The following is a 20,750-nucleotide window of genomic DNA, read 5'->3' on the forward strand; positions in this document are numbered from 1 at the left end:
AGAACAAAAAGTAGTGGCTGGGGATTTAGCTCAGTGGTTTTGCTGCCTGCTGCACAAGTGCAAGGACCCAAGTTCGATCTCTGGTACCAAAAAAAAAAAGTAGAAGCCCGATCTACCTGCTCTAAAGTTCAGTGCTCAGAGTGAAGAGACAACCTACAGAAAATTTTTTGCCAGCTACTCCTCAGACAAAAGGCTAATATCTAGAATATATAAACACCGCCTGCTGCAGAAGCGCAAGGACCCGAGTTCCATCTCCGCTACCAAAAAAAAAAAAAAAAGTTAGAAGGGCCGGGGATTTAGCTCAGTGGTTCCGCTGCCTGCCTCGCAAGCACAAGGACCCGAGTTTGATCCCCAGCACCAAAAAAAAAAAAAAAAAAAAATGGGCATCTGAAACAAACAGACACTTCCTAGATGAAGAAGTGCAAACAGCCAATAAATACATGATAAAATACTCCACATCATTGGCCATTCAAAAAATGTAATTAAAATAACACTGAGATTCCATTTCACTCTTTTTTCCCCCTTTTTTCCATCTCACTCCAGAAAGAATGGCTATCATTAAGAAATCAACCAATAACAAATGCTGGCAAGGCTATCTATGTGTGTATGTGGGGGAAGTCTCCATTGCTGGTGGGAGTGTAAATAGGTACAACCACTGTGGAAATCAGTATGGAAGATTCCTCAGAAAATAAAACTACTTGGGAGGCTGAGGCAGGAGGATGGCCATGAATTCAAGGCCAGCCTGGGCTATACAGTAAATTTAAGGCAAGCTGGAACTGCACAGCGAGACTCTTATCTCAAACAAACAATCAAAAAATTAGAGGTTCCATTTGACCCAGCTATTTCTCTTCTAAGTATCTTCCTAAAAGAGTTAGTCATCATCCCACAGTGATATATGCATACTAATGTTTATAGCAGCATAATTTAACATAGCTAAATCTTGGAAACAGCCCATATGCCGATCAACAGATGAACAGATAAAGAATGTATCTATATACAATGACGTACTACTCTGCCATAAAGATAAACATTTTTAGGTAAATGGATACACCTTGCGACTATAATCCTAAGTGAAATAAATGTGCAAGTTCAGCTATCTCAATGTTTCTCTTATGTGAGAAACCCAAAGTATAAATAATGATGAAAACAGAGGAAAGATATTAGGAAGTAGGAAGAACTTGTTCAAATGGGAAGGGGAACAAGAGATAAGGGAAGTGGGGAGGGAAGGAAGGGAAAGGGGATTTAAAGGGAAAAAAAGAATTGAAGAAAAAAATGGAAATAGAGGTTTTGGAAATGGGGAGGAGAAATACAGAGATAAACAGAATGTATGTGTGTAAGGAATTATACGTTGTTCTGTTTGGCTACAGGTATAGGGAGTAAAACTGGAGAGCAAACTGAAAATGAGAAAGATGTGTGGCTTGAAATGATAAGCTTTTTAGTTTATTTTCAACATTACTTAGCATCATTACATATTCTCTCTTTCCTTTTTCTGTCTCTCTTTCTCTCTTCCTGTATTCTCCCCAGGGTAGTATAGATGGTTATCTGGGGAGTGATGAAGATTAGAGTCAGAGATACTAGCTGGTGGACTTAAAACTACTCTGGAGAAAAACAATGAGTTCTAACTTCAAAAAAGTTCCACTATTTTGCTATAGTATAAATTATTACAAATTGTTAAAAACTTAAAAAATTAATTAGATAGTTTCAGCCAGGCGTGGTGGAGCACACCTGTAATCCCAGGACTTGGGAACTCTGTCAGGAGTATCCCTGTGTTTCAAGACAGCCTAAACTACATAGTGAGACCCTATCTCAAAAAAAATTAAAAAAAAGAAAAGAAAACCAAAATTAAAACAAATATTAAGTACTTCTTTCAAGAGTTTTGGGGTTAGTAAGGGTTTGCTGGGAGGGTGGTATGCACAAAGAAGGCATGGGAGCTCCTACTTTTCCCTCACCCTCAGTACCTTTACCTATGTATTTCTTTCATCTGATTGTTCCTAACTTCTAATCTATATAATAAACTAGTAAATATGAGGAAATTGGATTTAGCCTAAATGAAAACTGTCCTACCTCTAGGTTTTTTGGCCATTAAATTTTCTTCATTCTTTAGAAAAAAATAGGTACTTACTGATTTCTTATTAGGCTGGCTGCTGTCATATCCAGTGGTAACATCCCGTATGTGGAGGATAACAAATTCTCCACAAAATTTTGGATATTCCTTTGGAGAATCAAAATTGCGAAGCCTTTCAAATATATTTTTGATGGTAGGTGGATCATAACATAAGAAATACGAAGTTTTTGACATATGATAACCATATCTGGACAAGGATTTAAAGTGCTAAGGTTAGATTTCAGATAACTCTTTAGAAATGTACATATTAAAGATAAGCCTATTTTATAATATTTTGTAGGAAGTGGTAGTCCCTAATTCAGACAATTTAATGCTTTAAAAAAAAAAGATGAACCAATCCTCAAAAAAACAAATTTAGAAAACTAAGGATAAGGCCAAAACAACAACAACAACAACAAAAAAGAAAGATTGATCTAGCATGTGTATAACAGAACTTACTGTTCATAAACTTTAATCAGTTGCTGATTCAATGTTACATTCGTGGTCTCCAGGTAAGATGCCATCTCAGCAACAACAACAGATGCACTCACCCCATCTTTATCCAAAACCGAAGTTCCACACAGAAAACCTGAGAATTAAAAAATGTCTTTAGAAAAGGGAAACATTTAAGCCTATAATTTTAGTAGTTTTACATTTATTCAGAAGAAAAAGTGAATTTAAGAGCCTAGAAATAGATGAAATCCATTAATATTGAACATATTTAGGGAGCCTTTAGGTTCAGTTTTTTTGTCTGATGAGAAATGTACTACATCTTTTTGAGTTCTCTGCAGTTTTTACAACTCAAAATATAAAACCTAAAAAATTGCTCTCAATTAAATTTTTAAAAATGTAATATTTACTACATACCTATAGACTCTTCAAATGCAAAAAGGACCTCTTTTCCACTTTCCAGAAGGTTTTTTATCCTACTTCCAATCCATTTAAAACCTGGTAATGTTTCCTGAAATGCAGAGGAAGCTACTCTGTCATAACCATGTTAGAGAAAAACTTATCCCTAAATGCACATAACACTTATATAATGATCTTCTATTTTGATCTTTAGTCCACAAAGATTATATAATGATACACCAATCAGTAATAAAGTGCCTAAATTCACACTGCCACTACCGACGATCTACTATTTACACAGCATATTAAAAGATGATGTACATAAAATATAATCCAATATTTATTAGTGATGATGAATATAGTTACAAAGTGATATGTTGTTATTATCTATTGGTTCTTAAGTACTACAATAGGTGCTTTACATCATCTTTTCTAATACTCACAAACATTGCTGCCAAAACAAGAGGCTCAGGGGTGAAGTAAATTTGCCCAAGGTGCTGTGTGTGAGAGATGGAGGCAGGGTTCAATTACATTGCTTCCCAAAAACTGCTCTTTAAACTATATTATAACCACTAATATAGACTGCTTATGAAGGATATGATTTAGTCTTCCTAATAATCAAAAGCCACTAGGTTTGCAGTGATGCTTGAGCCAAGTGTACCTTTCCATAACACTGTGGCCTAAATAAAATCACCAAGACAGTCACGAAGGCCCTTCTTAGTAATTAGATGTGAGGTCTTTACATTTCATGAACTACTATTCACTTTATAACATGCCCTGAAGTTTCCTAATTCACTTCTTTACTCTTTCAACAAAATATGAAAATAAAAAGGCTAAGAAATCTACTGCCAACAATAAAAAATAATTTTATAATATACTTGTTTTTACAAGTATGTTTTTTCTTTTGTGCTCAAAATGTATTTTCTTGCCATAGATATAAATAAGGAAAACATTAACATCATTGTAATTAAGCTTGAATGAATTTAATATCTTACATTTTCTTAAAACATTTTGTTTTGAGAGTCTAAGATTGAAATCTATATTTCATAAAGACAAGCACAATTTTCTTTTACTAGCCAACTAGTGTTAAGATCTGCAGTTTGAATATAGCTCAAGAAAAATGCCTAAGTATGACACTTTCATTGATATTTAGCAAAGATGGCAGAGAAAAAGCAATTTAATTGGCATTTGTCCAAGTGGCTGCAAAAATGGTCAGCTTAACTGCCTGAGGTTCTCAAAGCCTACTTATCTGGGCTGAGTGTCTACTTCTTTTTCCATGTGGATTCACTAGATCTTAATTTGCAATTTAGAAATCTATTTGAAGTTCTTAATACTGTGCTCACAGAGTCACAAAAGGTGAGTGACATCATTAGGCTTTTGGAAATGAGGTCACCAGGAGCCAGATTTTCCCAGCTTGAAAACTAGATATTGCCATATGGACTAGCAAGTGTTAATGAAATTTCTGAAGAATATCTCAGTCAAAAATTCACATATGAAGTGAATTTGGCTCAGGGTGTCTAAATTATCAAAAATAGTTAGCAAGTGTTAACAGAATTAGGAAAAGTAAGGGAATTATAAATGAAATCAATGGAAATTAGTTTGGGTGGAAAGATGTCTTTAGCCTATAAATATGTATAGGTTCAGAAAAGTACCACACAGATAGTATCTATTCTTACTTCAAAATGAAATCCTTCTTCAAGCGCAATTGCCTTCAAAATTTTAGAAGAGACAGTAGTGGCTAGCATATAAACATTCTTCACATCAGCATTTGTTGATTTATTTTTTTTCCAGCAATCAAACATCCACCATCCAAACAAAGCTGCCAACTCATTTCCTGTGAAAACTTTCCAATGACCACTGCAGAGAGAATGCAAATTCAGTCAATACCTTTCTAGCTTCTCATTAAAACTTCTGACTCAAAGACATACAAATTACCATCATTCAGACAGGAAAGATCAAAATCCATTACACTAGACTTTTCAGAAAATACTACTACTACTTTTCTAATTGATCGGTAATGACCATTAGGGTAGAAATGGTTGTAATGTCCTTTGGAAAATTATTACAATGTTACTTTTATTCTCCTACTTAATGAGACAAACATTATAAAAAATGTTTAAATCTTTATGTAAGGACACCCATCATATCATAATGGCAAAATACATAACAAACCAGAGGACCAAGATTAGGAAATGATTTATATTGATGAAGTAATCTATTAGAATATTATGCTGTTTTTAAAATTAGTATTTTCAAAAAAACATAATAAAGCCAGGGAAAATGCTTAGAGTACAACTGAAGTGGAAAATAATCAAGACATAAAACTGTATATAACATGATTATAATTTTATAAAAATATATGCATCTTTATTTGAGTAGGAAAAAGTAAGAAATGTTGAAATATCAACTTAGGTGATTATTACTAAATGGTAGGGTTATATAGGATTTATGTTCTTTTCTAACATCTTTACTATTTTCAATAAACCTATAAGACTTATAATGAAAAAAACCAAACTTGCCGGGGATTTAGTTTAGTGGTTCTGCCACCTGACTTGAAAGCATGAGGTCCTGAGTTCAATCCCCGGTACCCAAAAAACCAAAAAACCAAAAAACCAAACTGCTTTTAAAAGCTCAAGCTTCTTTTTTTTTCAGTGTTGAGGATCACAAAAAGGGCCTTATCCATGCTAGTCAGGTGCTTGACCACTGAGCTGCACCTCGAAGCTCAAGCTTTTAATCGGACAATAGGTTCTACTTACCTCTCTTGAAGTTCTGCCACTGCTAGTCGGTCTGCATCAGGATCTGTAGCAAGAACTACCCGTGCATTTTCTCTTTCTGCCAGTCTCAGAGAAAGCTCCTGAAACAATGACCCCCAAAATCTGGATTGTACTGAAGAACTTAAATTCAATCTTAATATTCCTAAATGTAGGAACTATGTTAGTATGAATCATAGAAGGCCTACAGTTTGGCTAAATTTAAAATAATTAAGCCTAGAAGTAGGTATACCCACCACAGAGATTGCAAACAAAAACCTATGGTACCAAAATAATTTAAAAGATAAAACTTACAGTGGTTTCTGCTGTTTTAAGGAACTGAATTATAAGTAAGTTCTATCTATTCTGATGGTTTTTTAATGGTTTAAAAATTAAAATTAATAACAGTTTATTAGAAAAATACCAGCACAGATTCTCCTTCTTCAGGATTTGGGCATTTAACAGTAGAAAAGTCTGGATCAGGATCTTTTTGTTCTGGTACTGGAATTGGAGGCTTAAAACCAAATGTTTGAAAAGCCAACTGCACATAGTCATGTCCGACCCCATGAAACGACGTATGCACAAATTTCAAAGTAGTCTTTGAGTTTAATTCCCTGTAAAGGAAAATAAAGTCACCATTCAATCAATATCATAAAGTCTATTATTGTCATATAATTAAAAACACTTAAATTCTGAGAAAAAATGATTAAAGTCTTTAGTAAAGACCTATGATATTTTTTTTAAAAACTATGCTGTATAAACTTAAATTTCAAAAGATTAAATAAACTATTTTCCCATTATGGTTCAATTTCTTCTTCTTCTTTTTTTTTTTGAACCAGGGAACAAACTCAGGGGCACTCTACTTCTGAGCTACACTCTCATTCATTCTCTTTTTAAAAATATTTTATTTTGAGGCAGAGTCTCACTAAGCTGCCTCTGCAGGACTGAAATTGCGATCCTCCTGACTCAGCCTCCCAAGTGCTGGGATTACAGATGTGCACCAATGCATCCAGCTGCAGTTCAACTTCTTGAACCGGATCACTTCTCTACATATGCAGTGCCATTGCCCTAACCAAACCTCCATTGTATCCCTTACCAGAACCATCACAGAAACTTCCTAACTGTTCTTTTTCATTTTCTGCAAATCTTTGTTTATTCTTTTTATGTCTAGCTTAGATTCCAAGGTACTTAATTTCTTTTTCTATTGCAATACTGGGGATTGAACCCAGGAAACACTACCTGTCTATATCCCCAGCCTTTCTCATTTATTAGTTTGAATCCGAGTCTTGCTAAGTTACCCAAGCTTGCTTTAAACTTGTGATCCTTCTGCCTCAGCCTGCTGAGTAACTGGGGTTATGTACCACTGTGCCTGGCAATACTTAATTTCAATCACTTTTTATGTCACTTTGGTTACCTTGACTTACCAATACTTTAGCCCTTGTTAACTCTACCAAGTACTTTTATTAGACCAGCACCAAAATAGCTAAATACTGATAGAGTAAATCTTTTTTTTCCCCCATTAACTTTATTGGTACATTTTAGGTATAAAATACAGTTACATTCATCATTGGGCTCTTGTACCATTACATGAGTCTCTTGGTTCTTATTCTTTTCCCCTTCCCTTGCCCTCCCTTCACCCCCTCCACCCTTCCCTATTTGCAAAGACCTTGTTTCCATTTTTTTCCTCTTCTCATATTTTTCCTTTCCCCACCCCTCCCAATTCCCCTGCTTACTTGATAGAGTAAATCTTACAAAAGGATTAGTCACTGACATTCAATACTGTCAGGCAATCCTATTTGTTACACAAAAAGATTATTTTTTCACTCTCTAAAATGGTGTGTATCTTTTCCTCTCTCCTTATTCTTTTTCTTCTTTCACCTAAGACACAGAAGCTGTCTCATAGGAATGTCCTAATCTTCCCACACCAAATCTACAATCCACTAGCACGCATACACATCTTTTCTTTGTTCTATCGGACAACAGTGAGGAAATGTTTCTCCTTTCAGAGAGGAGTCCCTCCACTTCTGCTCTGATCCTCATCTTTATTCACTCAAAAATTTTAGTATTTTAGTTACTTTCTTCCAAGCAAAACTTTCTACATCCTTATCTACCATTTACTAAGCTCTGTCTATAATAAATAAAATTAATTAATATAAAATAAATAATAAAATTTTAAATTATTATGAAAAAATTTCAAAATACACATATAAGAATAATCAATACCTATGTATCCATTACCTTCCTTCAACATTTGTCAACATTCTATCAATCTAATTTCATTTATTCAAGATATATTGTTTTACATAAAAATGTTTTAGTATTTAAAAACACAACCATAATACCTTTGTCAAAAAAATAATAATACACTCCTGTTCAATATAATTCTGGAAACATTAGCCACAGCAATTAGACATGAGAAAGAAATAAAAGGAATAAAGATAGGAAAGGAAGAAGTTAAACTGTCATTATTTGCTGACGACATGATACTCTCCATAGAAGACCCAAAAAACTCCACCAAAAAACTTCTAGACTTAATTGACAGATTCAGTAGAGTAGCTGGATTCACGGTCAATGCACAAAAATCAATAGCCTTCTTGTACACAAACAACCGACTCACTGAGAGAGAAATTAGGGAAACAATTCCTTTTACAATAGCATCCAAAAAAATGAAATCTCTAGGAATCAATCTAATGAAGGAAGCAAAAGATCTCTGCATTGAAAACTACAGCACTCTGTAAAAAGAGATCAAAGAGGATATAAGAAAAATCTACATTGAAAACTACAGCACTCTGAAAAAAATGATGGAAGAGGATGTAAGAAAATGGAAAGTCAGCACTTGTTTCTGGTAGGAAGAGCCAATATAGTGAAAATGGCCATACTTCCAAAACTGCTTTATAGATTCATGCAATCCCAATTGAAATCCCAACAGTATATTTCACAGAACTAGAGAAAACAATCCAAAAATTCATTTGAAACCAGAAGAGACCTAGAATAGCAAAAGCAATTGTAGACAACAGAGACATGACAGGGGGTATCACAATCCCCAACTTGAAACTATACTACAAAGCTACTGTGATAAAAACAGCATGGTACTGGCAAAGAAACAGATCTGAGGATCAGTGGAATAGATTAGAAGATGCAGAAACAACTCCAGACATACTCAGCCACCTCATCTTTGACAAAGGAGTCAACCATCCTCACTGGAGGAAAGATAGCCTCTTTGATTAATGGTGCTGGAAAAACTGGATTTCAACCCGCCAAAGATTAAAACTAGACCCATATCCATCAACATGCACTAAACTAAAATGGAAGTGGATTAAAGATCTAAATATTAAAATAGAAACACTAAACTTGCTGGAAGATAAGATAGGTAGAACTCTCAAAGACATTGATTGGTATAGGAAAGGACTTTATGAACAAAACCTCAGTTGCCCATGAAGTTGCACAAGAATCAATGAGTGGGATCTCATCTTATTAAAAAGCTTCTGCACTGCAAGAGAAACCACCAACAGAGCTAAGAGACAACCTACAATGTGGGAAATATTTTTATCAGCTGTTCCTCAGACAAAGGACTACTATCTAGAATATATGAAGAACTTAAAAAAGCCAGAACGCCCAAATTTAAAGACCCAATCCAAAAATGGGCATCTGAAATGAACAGACATTTCTCAGACAAAGAAGTAAAAGCAGCAAATAAACCAATGAAAAAATGTTCAACATCACTGGTCATTTGAGAGACGCACATGAAAACAACACTGAGATTCCACCTCACTCCAGAAAGAATGGCTACGATCAAGAAATCCACCAATAACAAATGCTGACGGGGTTGTGGGGAAAAAGGAACCCTTCCCCATTGTTGGTGGGAGTGCAGACTGGTGCAACACCACTGTGGAAATCAATACGGAGATATCTCAAAAAACTAGGATTAGAGGTCCCATTTGACCCAGCTATTCCTCTGCTGGGTATCTTCCCAAAAGAATTAAAAGAATCATACCACAGCGATATATGCACACCTATGTTTATAGCAGCACAGTTGGTAATAGCTAAAGCTTGGAAACAGCCCAATTGCCCATCAACTGGAGACTGGATAAAGAAGATGTGGTTTTTTTATAAAGTGGAGTACTACTCAGACATAAAGAACAAGAAACCAGAGCCATTTATAGCTAAATGCATGCACATTGATGCCATACTCTTAAGTGAAATAAATAGGACACGCATATGTAAATACAGAATAGTTTCTGTGGTGTGAGGAACTGAAAGTGTAAATAAGGATTAAAATGAATAATTGATAATGTGAAATAGGAAGAAAAGGTCTAAAGGGGTTGGGGAAGTGGGAGGGGTAGGGGAAAGGAAAAATATGAGAAAAGGAAAATGGAAACAAAGTCTCTGTAAATAGGGAGGGGTAGAAGGATTGAAGGGAGGGCAGGGGAATGCGGAAAAGATAAGAACCAAGATACATCATGTAAGGTACAAGTTCCCAATGATGAATGTAAATGTATACCTAAAATATACCAATAAACTTAATAGAAAACAATTATTACTGTTGTTTTTGCTTTTTGGGAGAGTCTTGCTATATAATTCAGGCTGGCTTTGAACTCACTATGTAGCCCAGGTTGGCCTCAAACTCTTAGTGATTGTCCTGCCTCAGCCTCCTGAGTACTGGGATTACAGACATGGGGCACCATGCCCAGCAATAATTGTTTAATTGTCTAATACTCTATCTGTGTTCAAAGGACTCAGAAATGCTTTTAACAGTTGGTTTACTTGAGTCAGGATGTGAATAAGGTCTACATCATCTGGTTGTTTTGGATCTCAAGTCTCTTTCTTACTCTATGTTTTTCCCTGCTTTCTTAGAAACTAAACCATTTGTGCTGAAGAATTCCACCATGTTAACAGATTACATGCTTTTAGTGTTAGAATGTTCCTTTCACCCATTTGTTTTTCTTTTTTTTGGTAGACAGGTAGTTGAATCTAAAGATAAGAGGATTAGGTTCAATTACAAATCTTTAGGCAAGAATAGGTAGTATATATTTTCTATTGAATCACAAGGGGAGGCACATAATGTCAAGCCTACTTTTAATGGTATTAAATTAAGATTCATCAGTTTTGTTATTCTGATCTATCCATCATAAAATTTCCCATCATCTTTTTACCTATGTGTCTTAATAGCCCTTCATGATCATTGCTTAGATACATTATTTATTGGAGATCACAAAATAATGGTGTTTCAATTATATTATTCCTTCTGCATTTAATAGCTGGATTCAGAAATTATTTAATTAACTCAAATTCAGTTCATATAGGACAGGCAGATTAAGAGAAAGAGTCAATCTTTTATCAATTTGAAAAATGAAAATTCAGCATTTATAAAATTTCAGAATGAGTAATTATCAGTCTAACAACTCCCTAAGGTGATCAATAAAGTGTTTTTTAGAATTACTATAAGCCATGGGCTTTTTATGTTTAATGTCTTAGTTCATCACAGTGATTATTCTTTTTGATGCTCAACTGTCCGATGTTTGGTTAGCAGGAGTCTCTTCAGCTATATTCCTATATTCCTTTGATATGATTCAAGTATCTCTCAGTATCTTTGACAGCTTTCTTAACTTAAGTCAGAGTGGGGAGAAGGAGAAGGAAAAGGAGAGAGAGATGGAGAAGGAAGAAGGGAGGGAAAGAGACAGAGGGAAAGAGAGAGGGGGCAGGGAGGGAAGGAGGGAGAGAGACAGAGAGAGAATACAAGGTGGGGGAGAGGGTGGGAGAGAGAGACAGGTAGAGAGAGACACACACAGATAAATCCCAGGAATACATTTTCTGCCCCAGTCCTGGATTCTCCACATGAGAAATGTTATTTAGAGACCACAATCGATGCTTTAGAGGTACTCATAAGTCTGTTTTAGTAACAGAATTTGTATTTAGCAAAAGGTAAATAAGCCATGAGTTCATACTAATATTTCAAATTCAAAATTACAATTTTAGAATTATTTTCTTTGACTTTACACTTGATTTTCTTTTTTCTTTCTTTTTGGTACCGGGGATCAAACTTGGGTCCTTGTGCTTGCGCAGCAGGCAGAGAAACCACTGAGGTAAATCCCGGGCCCTACACTTGATTTTCTTATATCAAGATCTTAGTTCCTTGTTACCATGAACATAATTACCCACTTGTTTATAATATACATATATGCACATGTATAGCTATATTTATTTATAAAACTATTGATATTACTACTAACAGTAAAGCTACCATAGACAATTTAAAGTTTATGGTTCTTTATTCTTAGGATATAATCCATTAGGAAAATATAATCAAGTCTGAAGGAACTTGAAATCTCTGTGTGATCATGCATTCATTTTGACATATTTTGCTTTTGCATATATATTCTTTCAAAAACAAAAATATAAATTTATAGTAAAGACAGAAAAGATAATGAAAAAATCAAACTTTTGATTGACTATAGGCAATAGCATTTAGGTAGTACTACTGTATTATAACCTACTTCTCATTCTGGAAACAAAAGCAAACAATTCATAGCTTGATGGGTGTACTTTTAAAAATAAACTAGAGAAAAAGCTAAAATCTATTTTGTAGGATAGGAAAAATACACTCAGTAAATAGTGATTCTTTCTAGCAATAGTGTTAGCTATTTATGGGTTAGTTATATAAGTCATTATGGGAATAGTTAAGGAAGAATAAAATCTTAAAGGAAACTTTCTGCTATTTTATACAGGAGTTACATATAGTTAGATATAATTTGTTTAACAGTTGTATTGAAATATAATTCACTTACTATACATTTCATAGAGCTAGTCAATCATTATCACAATCAAATTTAGAACATTTTCATTATTCCCCAAATAAACACTGCATACCATTGCTGCACCCCACCCTCTAACTCTCTGATTCTTCCCAACTATAGGCAACCACTACTGAATTTTCTGTTTATTTTTGTCTCTATAGACTTGCCCATTCTAGATATTTCATATAAATGGAATAATCACAATATATGGTACTTTGTGAATGGCTTTCTCTATTTAGCATAATGTTTTCAAGGTTAATCCATATTGTAGTAAGTACAGTACTTCATTTCTTTTTACTGTTGAATAATATCTCATTGTATGAATATATTACATTTTATTTATTTACTAGTTGATGTATATTTGGGTTACTTCCACTTTTTGGCTATTATGAATACTATTAAACTACAATTTAAATATAATGAATATCACACTTTTGACTATTATGAATACTATTAAACTATAATTTAAATATAATGAATAGACAACACTTATAAAATCACTTTCTTCCCTTACTTGTTAACCTTTGCCTAACAATACTAATTCTGTATTTCAACTTGGATACCTGTAGAAACAGATCTTTTTCAGATCTTCCATGTATCTCTTGCAAATGTCCTGCAGAGGATCTTTCTTCAGTGGACTAGTGTCCACTAAATTATCATTCCAGGAACCATTCCAGGGTTCCATGCATTCTTCTATACATTTCAGAATTTCTTTATCATGAGGAGATGTGATCTGAGCACCAGTTTCCCAATAAACCTAGAGGACAGGTAAATATAGCTATAATTACTTGAAATGCTTATCAGATCTATTCTTAGCTACGGTAGAGATTTTTGGCTTATGAAAAAGTATATTAAGTAAAAAATTTCAACACAAGACTAATAAATACAAAAAGGTATTGATGGTAATGATTCCATGGGGATTTATAAAAAAAATCACATATTATTTCTTTTTTTAGAATTTACTTTAATAACAATACAAGACAATATAAGCAGGCATTATATAATATGCATATACATACTAAAATAATCTACGAAAAGATATCTACTATAGGGTATCCCATAAAACTTTATATTATTAAACTCAACATTATAAAGTCATGCTGTTATGCAGTATAGAAGAAATTAATTATAAGATTCCAGAACATATCCACAGAACTGTTCCCAAAACCCTGCATGTGGACTTCTCAAGAGAACTCCAGCAGGCTTTCAATAGGGTAGCCTACAACTGACATCAGCCTGAGGTGTGGGATCCCAGCACCTCCTCACAGGAACTATATGTAGAAGTTCTTGTGCATTTCCTTGAGATTTGGACAGTATAAAAGGACACAGATATCAAGAAGAGCTTGATATTGTATCTTTCTTCATGATAGCCTGCCCCGCTTCCTCCAGGGTGTATGTACTTTTATCCTGCTTTTTTCTCTTTTACTTGGCTCAAGCTTAGTCTGTAGAGCCAGTTTCTCCCTCACTCTTCAATTTTACTTTTTTTTTTTGATACAGGATCTCACTATGTAGTTCAGACTGGTCTAGAACTCACTATGAGCCCAGGCTGACCTCAAACTCCCAGTTTTCCTCCTGTTTTAGCCTCCTAAGTGCTGGGATTATAGGTGTGTGCCACAACTCCCAGCAACTTTTACTTTTTCAAATAAACTTTGGCACTGCTCTTTGCTCATTTTGTTTAATTCTTTGTTCAAGATGAGAAGAACCTGGAATCTGACTCCAAAAGGAGAGGTGAGCAACCCAAAATCCAGTAATGTTTATTTGGCAAGCCACTTTTGGAAGGAGCTACCCGATAACACTTCCAGAGTCATTTTTTACCCTTCTCTACTCCTGATACAGCAAATGGATCCTGTGGTCAATGGAGAACCAAGGCAGAAGGTCAGAGGGAGGGGAAAGTGAGATCAAGGTATCATTTCTCTGACTTTCTTCCTATACACTCTCATGCATTCTTCACATTCTTGGTACAATGCAACTGTATTTCTGAAATAGCAGCATAGATTTTGGATGTGACAGAGATGTCAAGGGCAGTTACAAGTAAAAAGACCAATGAAGACGCTTTTGTAATTCTACATGTTGAGAAGTAGTAAGGGCCATTAGGAATATAAATTCTGTGAGGGCCAGCCTCAATGATTTTATCTTCCAGTTCCCAATGTTTAGCTTGTAACACATATTATTGAAATAAAATAAGAACTATAAAATAAGCAAAGATCAGGAGTGCAACATACCTTGTATCCATTGTCTTCCTTGGGGTTGTGAGATGCAGTAATCATCACACCTGCAACTGCTTTGAGCTCTTGGACTGCATATGGCTGAAAAAAATTGTAACATAATAATTCCATTTTGATTCCTACCTACTCATACATTTGAGATGAAAATAACTTTGATTAAATAACAGAAAAAGACATTATGGCATAAATCACTTACAGTCTCATAGACTCCAGGTTTGTTGAGTAGAGTCCATTTCTAAATATGGTGTTCAAAAATCATCCAATTATTAGACCAAATAGTTTTCCCTTCAATTTTCTTTAACTTAGTCTTTTTTTTTGGTATGGGGATTGAACTCAGGACCTTGAACTTGCAAGGCAGGCACGGTGCCACTGAGCTAAATCCTCAGCCCTAACTTAGTCTTATAAACATTTGTTATTCTTTTGTTCATTTCACTATATTTAATGAATACCTACTATGTACCAGTGTTATGGTTTGTGTCTAGATGTCCTCTCAAACCCTCATGTGGTCAGAGGTGGGGCTTTTCAGAGATGACTGGATCTAGAGAGTATGTGATGCTGAGAGTAAGTGCGTGAAACTGGAATCAAGGGTGTGTGTGATTACTAAATTAGTCCACTGACTGGTTTGACATAGTCCTAGGAAGGATTAAGGGTGCCCCACACTGGGTATAAGTGCTACCTGCCCTGAGGGTGGGTAGCCTGGATGGAATATAAGGGACAGAAAGAAGGTTGTTGCTTGTTGCTTGCTTGTGCTTGCTTTCTGACTGTCCTGCTTTGCCACTGATTGTTTATCCTCAGTGATGCCCCTTTGCCATGCCACCCTGCCTTGGTGCCAGCCAACTATGCATTGAAACCTCTATGAACTAACTATACCTCAGATAAAGTTTCTTCCTCTAACTTTGGGTGTTGGGTACTTTGGCTCAGCAACTCGAAAAGTAACTAAGACAGCCAGCCACTCCACCAACCTTGGAGATATGAGTGGCAAATATCACCATAAAATACTGAAGTTAGAAGTAAATTTAGAAATCATTTAATCTATCACATTTTACACTGAGGTTTATCCCACATTATAGAACACAGGTCTCTTGCTTTCCAATTTGAAGATGTTTTGTGGTCTCTGTCATGTAAGGGTTAATGCACTATCTTCTCTCCCACATTTAATTTTCATGTTGAATTTCCATTTTTTTCTGTAGCAACTATTATTTGTGTCCTTAGGATGTTTCTCTTCCAGCTTCTACCGTTGCATCTAACTTCTCTCCTGACAATGGTGAGGGGTGTGAACATGATCCAGATCTGACCACAGTAACCTATTCCCTTGAACTGTTTCATAAACCAAGCCTGATCAGAGTCCTTCCCCAAGATATTCTAGCTAGTTAGTCAAGGCAGATTGCCTATGACTGGAAGTGATAATGATAAAGGGGTGTGAATCTGGAGTTACTAAAAGTATCTTCCTGACCAGTTAGAGTATATCTACCTACACGAAAGAGAAAAGTCAACATAGAGGGAATGTTGATAGCTGGAATTGTCAACTCTATGGTAGAATCTTACAGAAATGGTCTAGACTTCTGCATTCTTTCTTGGTTTCTATTATGCATTGGAGCTAATTTTGGGGGAATTCCCTCAATTTCCTTCAATATATTTCCAATAAATCACTAGAATAGCTTAAAGAAACATTATCTGTTCCTCAAATATTTGGTAAAACTTGCCTATAAAATCACCGGGTATTTTAAATTTGAGAGTATGTTTTTAAAAAATACTAATTCAGTTTATTTAATGACTATAGGTCTATTCAGATTTTTAAAATTTCTTATTAGTTTTGATGCATCAAGTGCTCTTCTAGGCAACTGGCAAATTGAACTAAGTTTGTACATTTATTTGTACTATATTATTTAGCGTATCATGCTTTTTAAAATCTCTATTTATTATGAGCTCTGTTTAATTGTATTTGTGCCTTGTTTCTTGACTACCTTTTCCAGGATTGTTTATTTTCTTAGTCTCTTCAGAAACCTTGTTTTTTTATTTTTCCCCATTAAGTTTATTGGTACATTTTCGGTATAAAATACAGTTACATTCATCATTGGGATCTTGTACCTTTACATGAGTATCTTGGTTCTTATTTTTTTCCCCTTCCCTTGCCCTCCCTTCACCCCCTACACCCTTCCCTTTTTGCAAAGACCTTGTTTCCATTTTTTTTCCTCTTTTCATATTTTTTCCTTTCCCTTTTTTCGCTTTCCCTACCCTTCCCAATTCCCCTGGTCTTTTAGACCTTTTCTTCCTGTTACACAATATCAGTTATACATTTTTTAAATTACAATATTAAGATCTAGGAGACATTACCACAGATTTTACAGAATTTAAAAGGATATAGAATGCATATTACAAAAATGTTTTTGGAAATAAATTTGACAACTTCTAAGAAGTACCTTGGAAGACAAATTAATGAAACTAACTCAAGAGGAAATATAAAATTTGAATAGCACCTATTAAAGAAAGTATATTCCTAGCTTGAAAACCTACCTATATGACAACAGCAGGCTCATAAACATTTTAACTGATAAATTATATCAAACAATTAAAGCAGAAAAAAGAAGGAACACTTTCTCCCCTCATTCTAGGAAATCAACATTGTGCTAATCCTAAAACTGGATAAAGAAAATAGAAGAAAAAAGTATGAACATAGATAGAAATTTGTTTAACAAAACAAACTATTGGAAGTCAGATCTGGCAGGATGTAGAAAGTGGTTTTGTTATAGGGATGACAGTGTTGGTTCAGCATTGGAAGATCCATCCCCAAAAGTCATCATTTAAACAGAGGAAAGGAAAAAGCCATATGAGCCTGTCACTAGTTGGAGAAAAAGTATTGGACTAAATTCTACAGCTGTTCATGATAAAAGCTATCAGGAGACTAGAAGTAGAACAGAAACTTCTCAACAGATTAAAGACATGTACTCCATACTTCCAGCGAGAATGCCTTATATAAATGGAGGAGATACAATGCTTTCTCCTTAAGGTGGGGAAAAAGGGCAGATATGCTTACTCTTTATCTGTCCATTAAACTTTGAAACCTAGTCCCCAGCAAAATAGTCTGGCAATAAAATGACACAACTAGGATAGGATTGGCACGGCAGAAGCAAAATCTTTATATGTAGATGAAATAATCATCTACAGAGAAAATACTAAGAAATCTCTAGGAGCCCCTAGAACTCGTAGTTGAATTTAGCAGGATCAGAAAACACAAGGTATATATAAAAATCCAGGTCTGTGTATACTTGCTATAAATGAAGAATTGGATATTGAAATTTAAAAGTTATGTAGGAGTACAAAGGACCTAGAAAAGTTAAAAACAAAAACAAAAACAAAAACTGTGTTGGAAGACATTTAGTACCTAATTTTAAGACTTCTTCTAAAGCTACAGTAATCAAGGCAGTGTTGGTGTAAGAAAAGACATATAGATCATTTGAATAAAACAGAGAATCTAGAAATAGAACCGCACATATATGGTCCACTGACTTTTGAAAGATTATTTAACATTAGCATTTTATAGAATATAAACTCAATTCAAGAGCTGAGGAAGAGATAGTGTTTTCAACAAATGGCACTAGAACACCTGGTATCCATATATAAAAAATTAACCTCAACCCTTTTTTTCCATACATGAAAATAACTTGAAGGGATCTATGAACCTAAATAAGAAAGCCTAAAAGTATAAAACTTTAAGAAGAAATTATAAGGGAAAATATTTATGAATTCAGCGTAGGCAAGAACTACCTAGGATACAAAAGACATGATGTATAAAAGACAAAAACTGATAAATGATTCCATCAAAATTTATAACTTTAAATGACATCATTAAAATGAAAAGTAGTCCTTAAACAGACCATATTTCCAATGCATATAACCTATGACCAGAATATATAAAGAATTCTTAGAGCTCATTAATAGACAACCCAGTTAAAATGTAGACATAAGAAGATGATAAATAGCCAGTATAGCACAAAGAATGATGTGCAACTCTAGAATCAGAAAAATACTAATCAGTACAATAATAAGATTGAATTATACACTCATTAAGGAGATGAAGTTAAAAGTTTTTAAAGCCTTGTCATGACTTTTTCTTTTTGTTGGATTCTCCCCCTTTGCTTTTAATTTGTCACGTCCAATGGATTAATTCTGCTGCGTTTCCTGAGGTTGTGATCCTCATTGTCTTTTCCTAGGGTATTGTCTAAAATTTTTTGGAGTGCCGGTTTGGTATTCATGAAGTTCCTGAGGTGCTCTTTGTCATGAAAGTATCTTATTTCTCCATCCATTTTGAAAGATAGTTTTGCAGGGTACATCAATCTGGGTTGGAGGCTGTTTTCCTTTAGGGCTTGAAATACATCACTCCAAGCTCTTCTTGCCTTGAGGGTTTGCATTGAGAAGTCTGCTGTGATTCTGTTAGGCTTTCCTTTGTATGTGATTTTTCTTTTCTCTCACTGCTTCTAGAATTTTGTTCTTCTGTTGGATTTCTGGAATCCTAACTATTATATGCCTATATGTAGATTTTTTTTTTTTGATTAAGGCTAGCTGAAGTCCTATATGCCTCACTTATCTGTATGTCAAGCTCTTTTCCCCTCCTTGGGAAGTTTTCTGTGAACAGGTTTTTATGTCATCTGCACTCTCTCCTCTTTCTTCATGGACTCCAATCAGTCTTATGTTATTCTTCTTTGCATCATCTAGCAGCTGCTGGATTGATTTCTCATGTTCCCTTACAATTTTAAAGCAATTTTTTTTTGCCTGGTCACTAATTGCAATCTTATCTTCTAAATCTGAAATTCTATCCTCACATTGGTTCATTCTGCTGCTCAGACTTTCAATGGAGTTTTTAATCTCTTGGAAATCTGTTTGTATCTGTTTTATGGATTCCATTTGTTTCCTATGTTGGGATTCCATCATGTTCCTCAGATCCTCTATTTTTTTTTATCTCTGTCCTCTCTAGATTTATTAATCATGTCTTGCACCATGAGCACAATCTTTGCTGTTATCTGAGTAATTATTTCTGATTTCATTTTTCCCGGATCTTCCTTTGTTGCCAGTTCAGAGAGTCCAGGTGGTTGAGTATCAGATTGTTCCATCTCGTTTCCCTTTGGGGTTGCTGTAGGTGATCCAGAAGTCTGTTTTTGAGACTTGTTTATGTATCTTCTCATTTCCACGGGAGGGGGTGCTTCTGGCGCCCACACAGCTCACCTTCTCTGCCCTAGGAGCTTGGGATGGCAGTGGGGGACCTTCCTTCCGGGTTCTGGGACTGGCTCAGCTTCTCTGCACTAAGAGCTTGGGATGGCGGTGGGGGAGCTTCCTTCTGGGTGCTGGGACCAGCTCACCTTCTCTGCCCTAGGAGCCTGGGTTGGCAGCAGGGGAGCTTCCTTCCGGGTACTGGGACCGGCTGAGCTTCTCTGCCCTAGGAGCCTGGGATGGAGGCGGGGAGCTTCCTTCTGAGTTCTGGGACTGGCTGAGCTTCTCTGCCCTAGGAGCCTGGGATGGAGGCAGGGAGCTTCCTTCCGGGTTCCAGAAACCTTGTTTTTGTTGATATCTTATTTTCTGTTTACTTGATTTTTTTCTCCTTCCTTTATCATTTTATTACTTTTACTTAACTTAGATTTTATCTGTTCTAGCATGAATATATTAAGTTAAAGCTTAGCTCACTGTTTTCTAATCTTTTTCTCTAATAGAGTCACTAAACCTGTAAATTTCCCTTTAAGTATCACTTAGTTCCCTTTAAGTATGACTTAGTTCTATCCCATGATTTTTGCTACTTATTGTTTTCATATTGTTCAGTTTTAAATGCAAGCAGTCCTTCCACTGCACAGTTCCAATATACAAAGATTTATATTGCCACATTTTTGTCAAATAGTATGAGTCTCCTAACAACATTTTCAAATTTCTGTTTTCATGGTAACATTAACCATGAATAACTGTATCAAGCACAAATGTGGTTGCTAGCTCTTCAGTCCACAAGCTATTACATGCATAATAGATCTATAATGGTCAGTGACCC

At 35.1% G+C, this 20,750-nt stretch overlaps 1 protein-coding gene across 1 annotated transcript in view; it reads right to left on the bottom strand.

Moving 5' to 3' along the window:
* Pgm2l1 (phosphoglucomutase 2 like 1) overlaps window positions 1–20,750 on the bottom strand; it is a 77,366-nt gene that overhangs the window by 21,754 nt on the left and 34,862 nt on the right. The window contains exons 5-12 of the mRNA XM_004863246.4: window positions 14,720–14,803; window positions 13,061–13,254; window positions 6,128–6,317; window positions 5,710–5,807; window positions 4,630–4,810; window positions 2,972–3,065; window positions 2,564–2,693; window positions 2,123–2,312 (exon numbers count right to left, since the gene is read on the bottom strand). Of these exons, the coding sequence (XP_004863303.1) occupies window positions 2,123–2,312; window positions 2,564–2,693; window positions 2,972–3,065; window positions 4,630–4,810; window positions 5,710–5,807; window positions 6,128–6,317; window positions 13,061–13,254; window positions 14,720–14,803 (1,161 nt within the window). The remainder of the gene's footprint in view (window positions 1–2,122; window positions 2,313–2,563; window positions 2,694–2,971; window positions 3,066–4,629; window positions 4,811–5,709; window positions 5,808–6,127; window positions 6,318–13,060; window positions 13,255–14,719; window positions 14,804–20,750) is intronic.

This window comes from Heterocephalus glaber, unplaced genomic scaffold (assembly GCF_053883595.1).
Source record: "Heterocephalus glaber isolate CG9 unplaced genomic scaffold, H.glaber_assembly_v1.0 deba00001428, whole genome shotgun sequence".
NCBI classification, from domain to species: Eukaryota; Metazoa; Chordata; class Mammalia; order Rodentia; family Bathyergidae; genus Heterocephalus; species Heterocephalus glaber.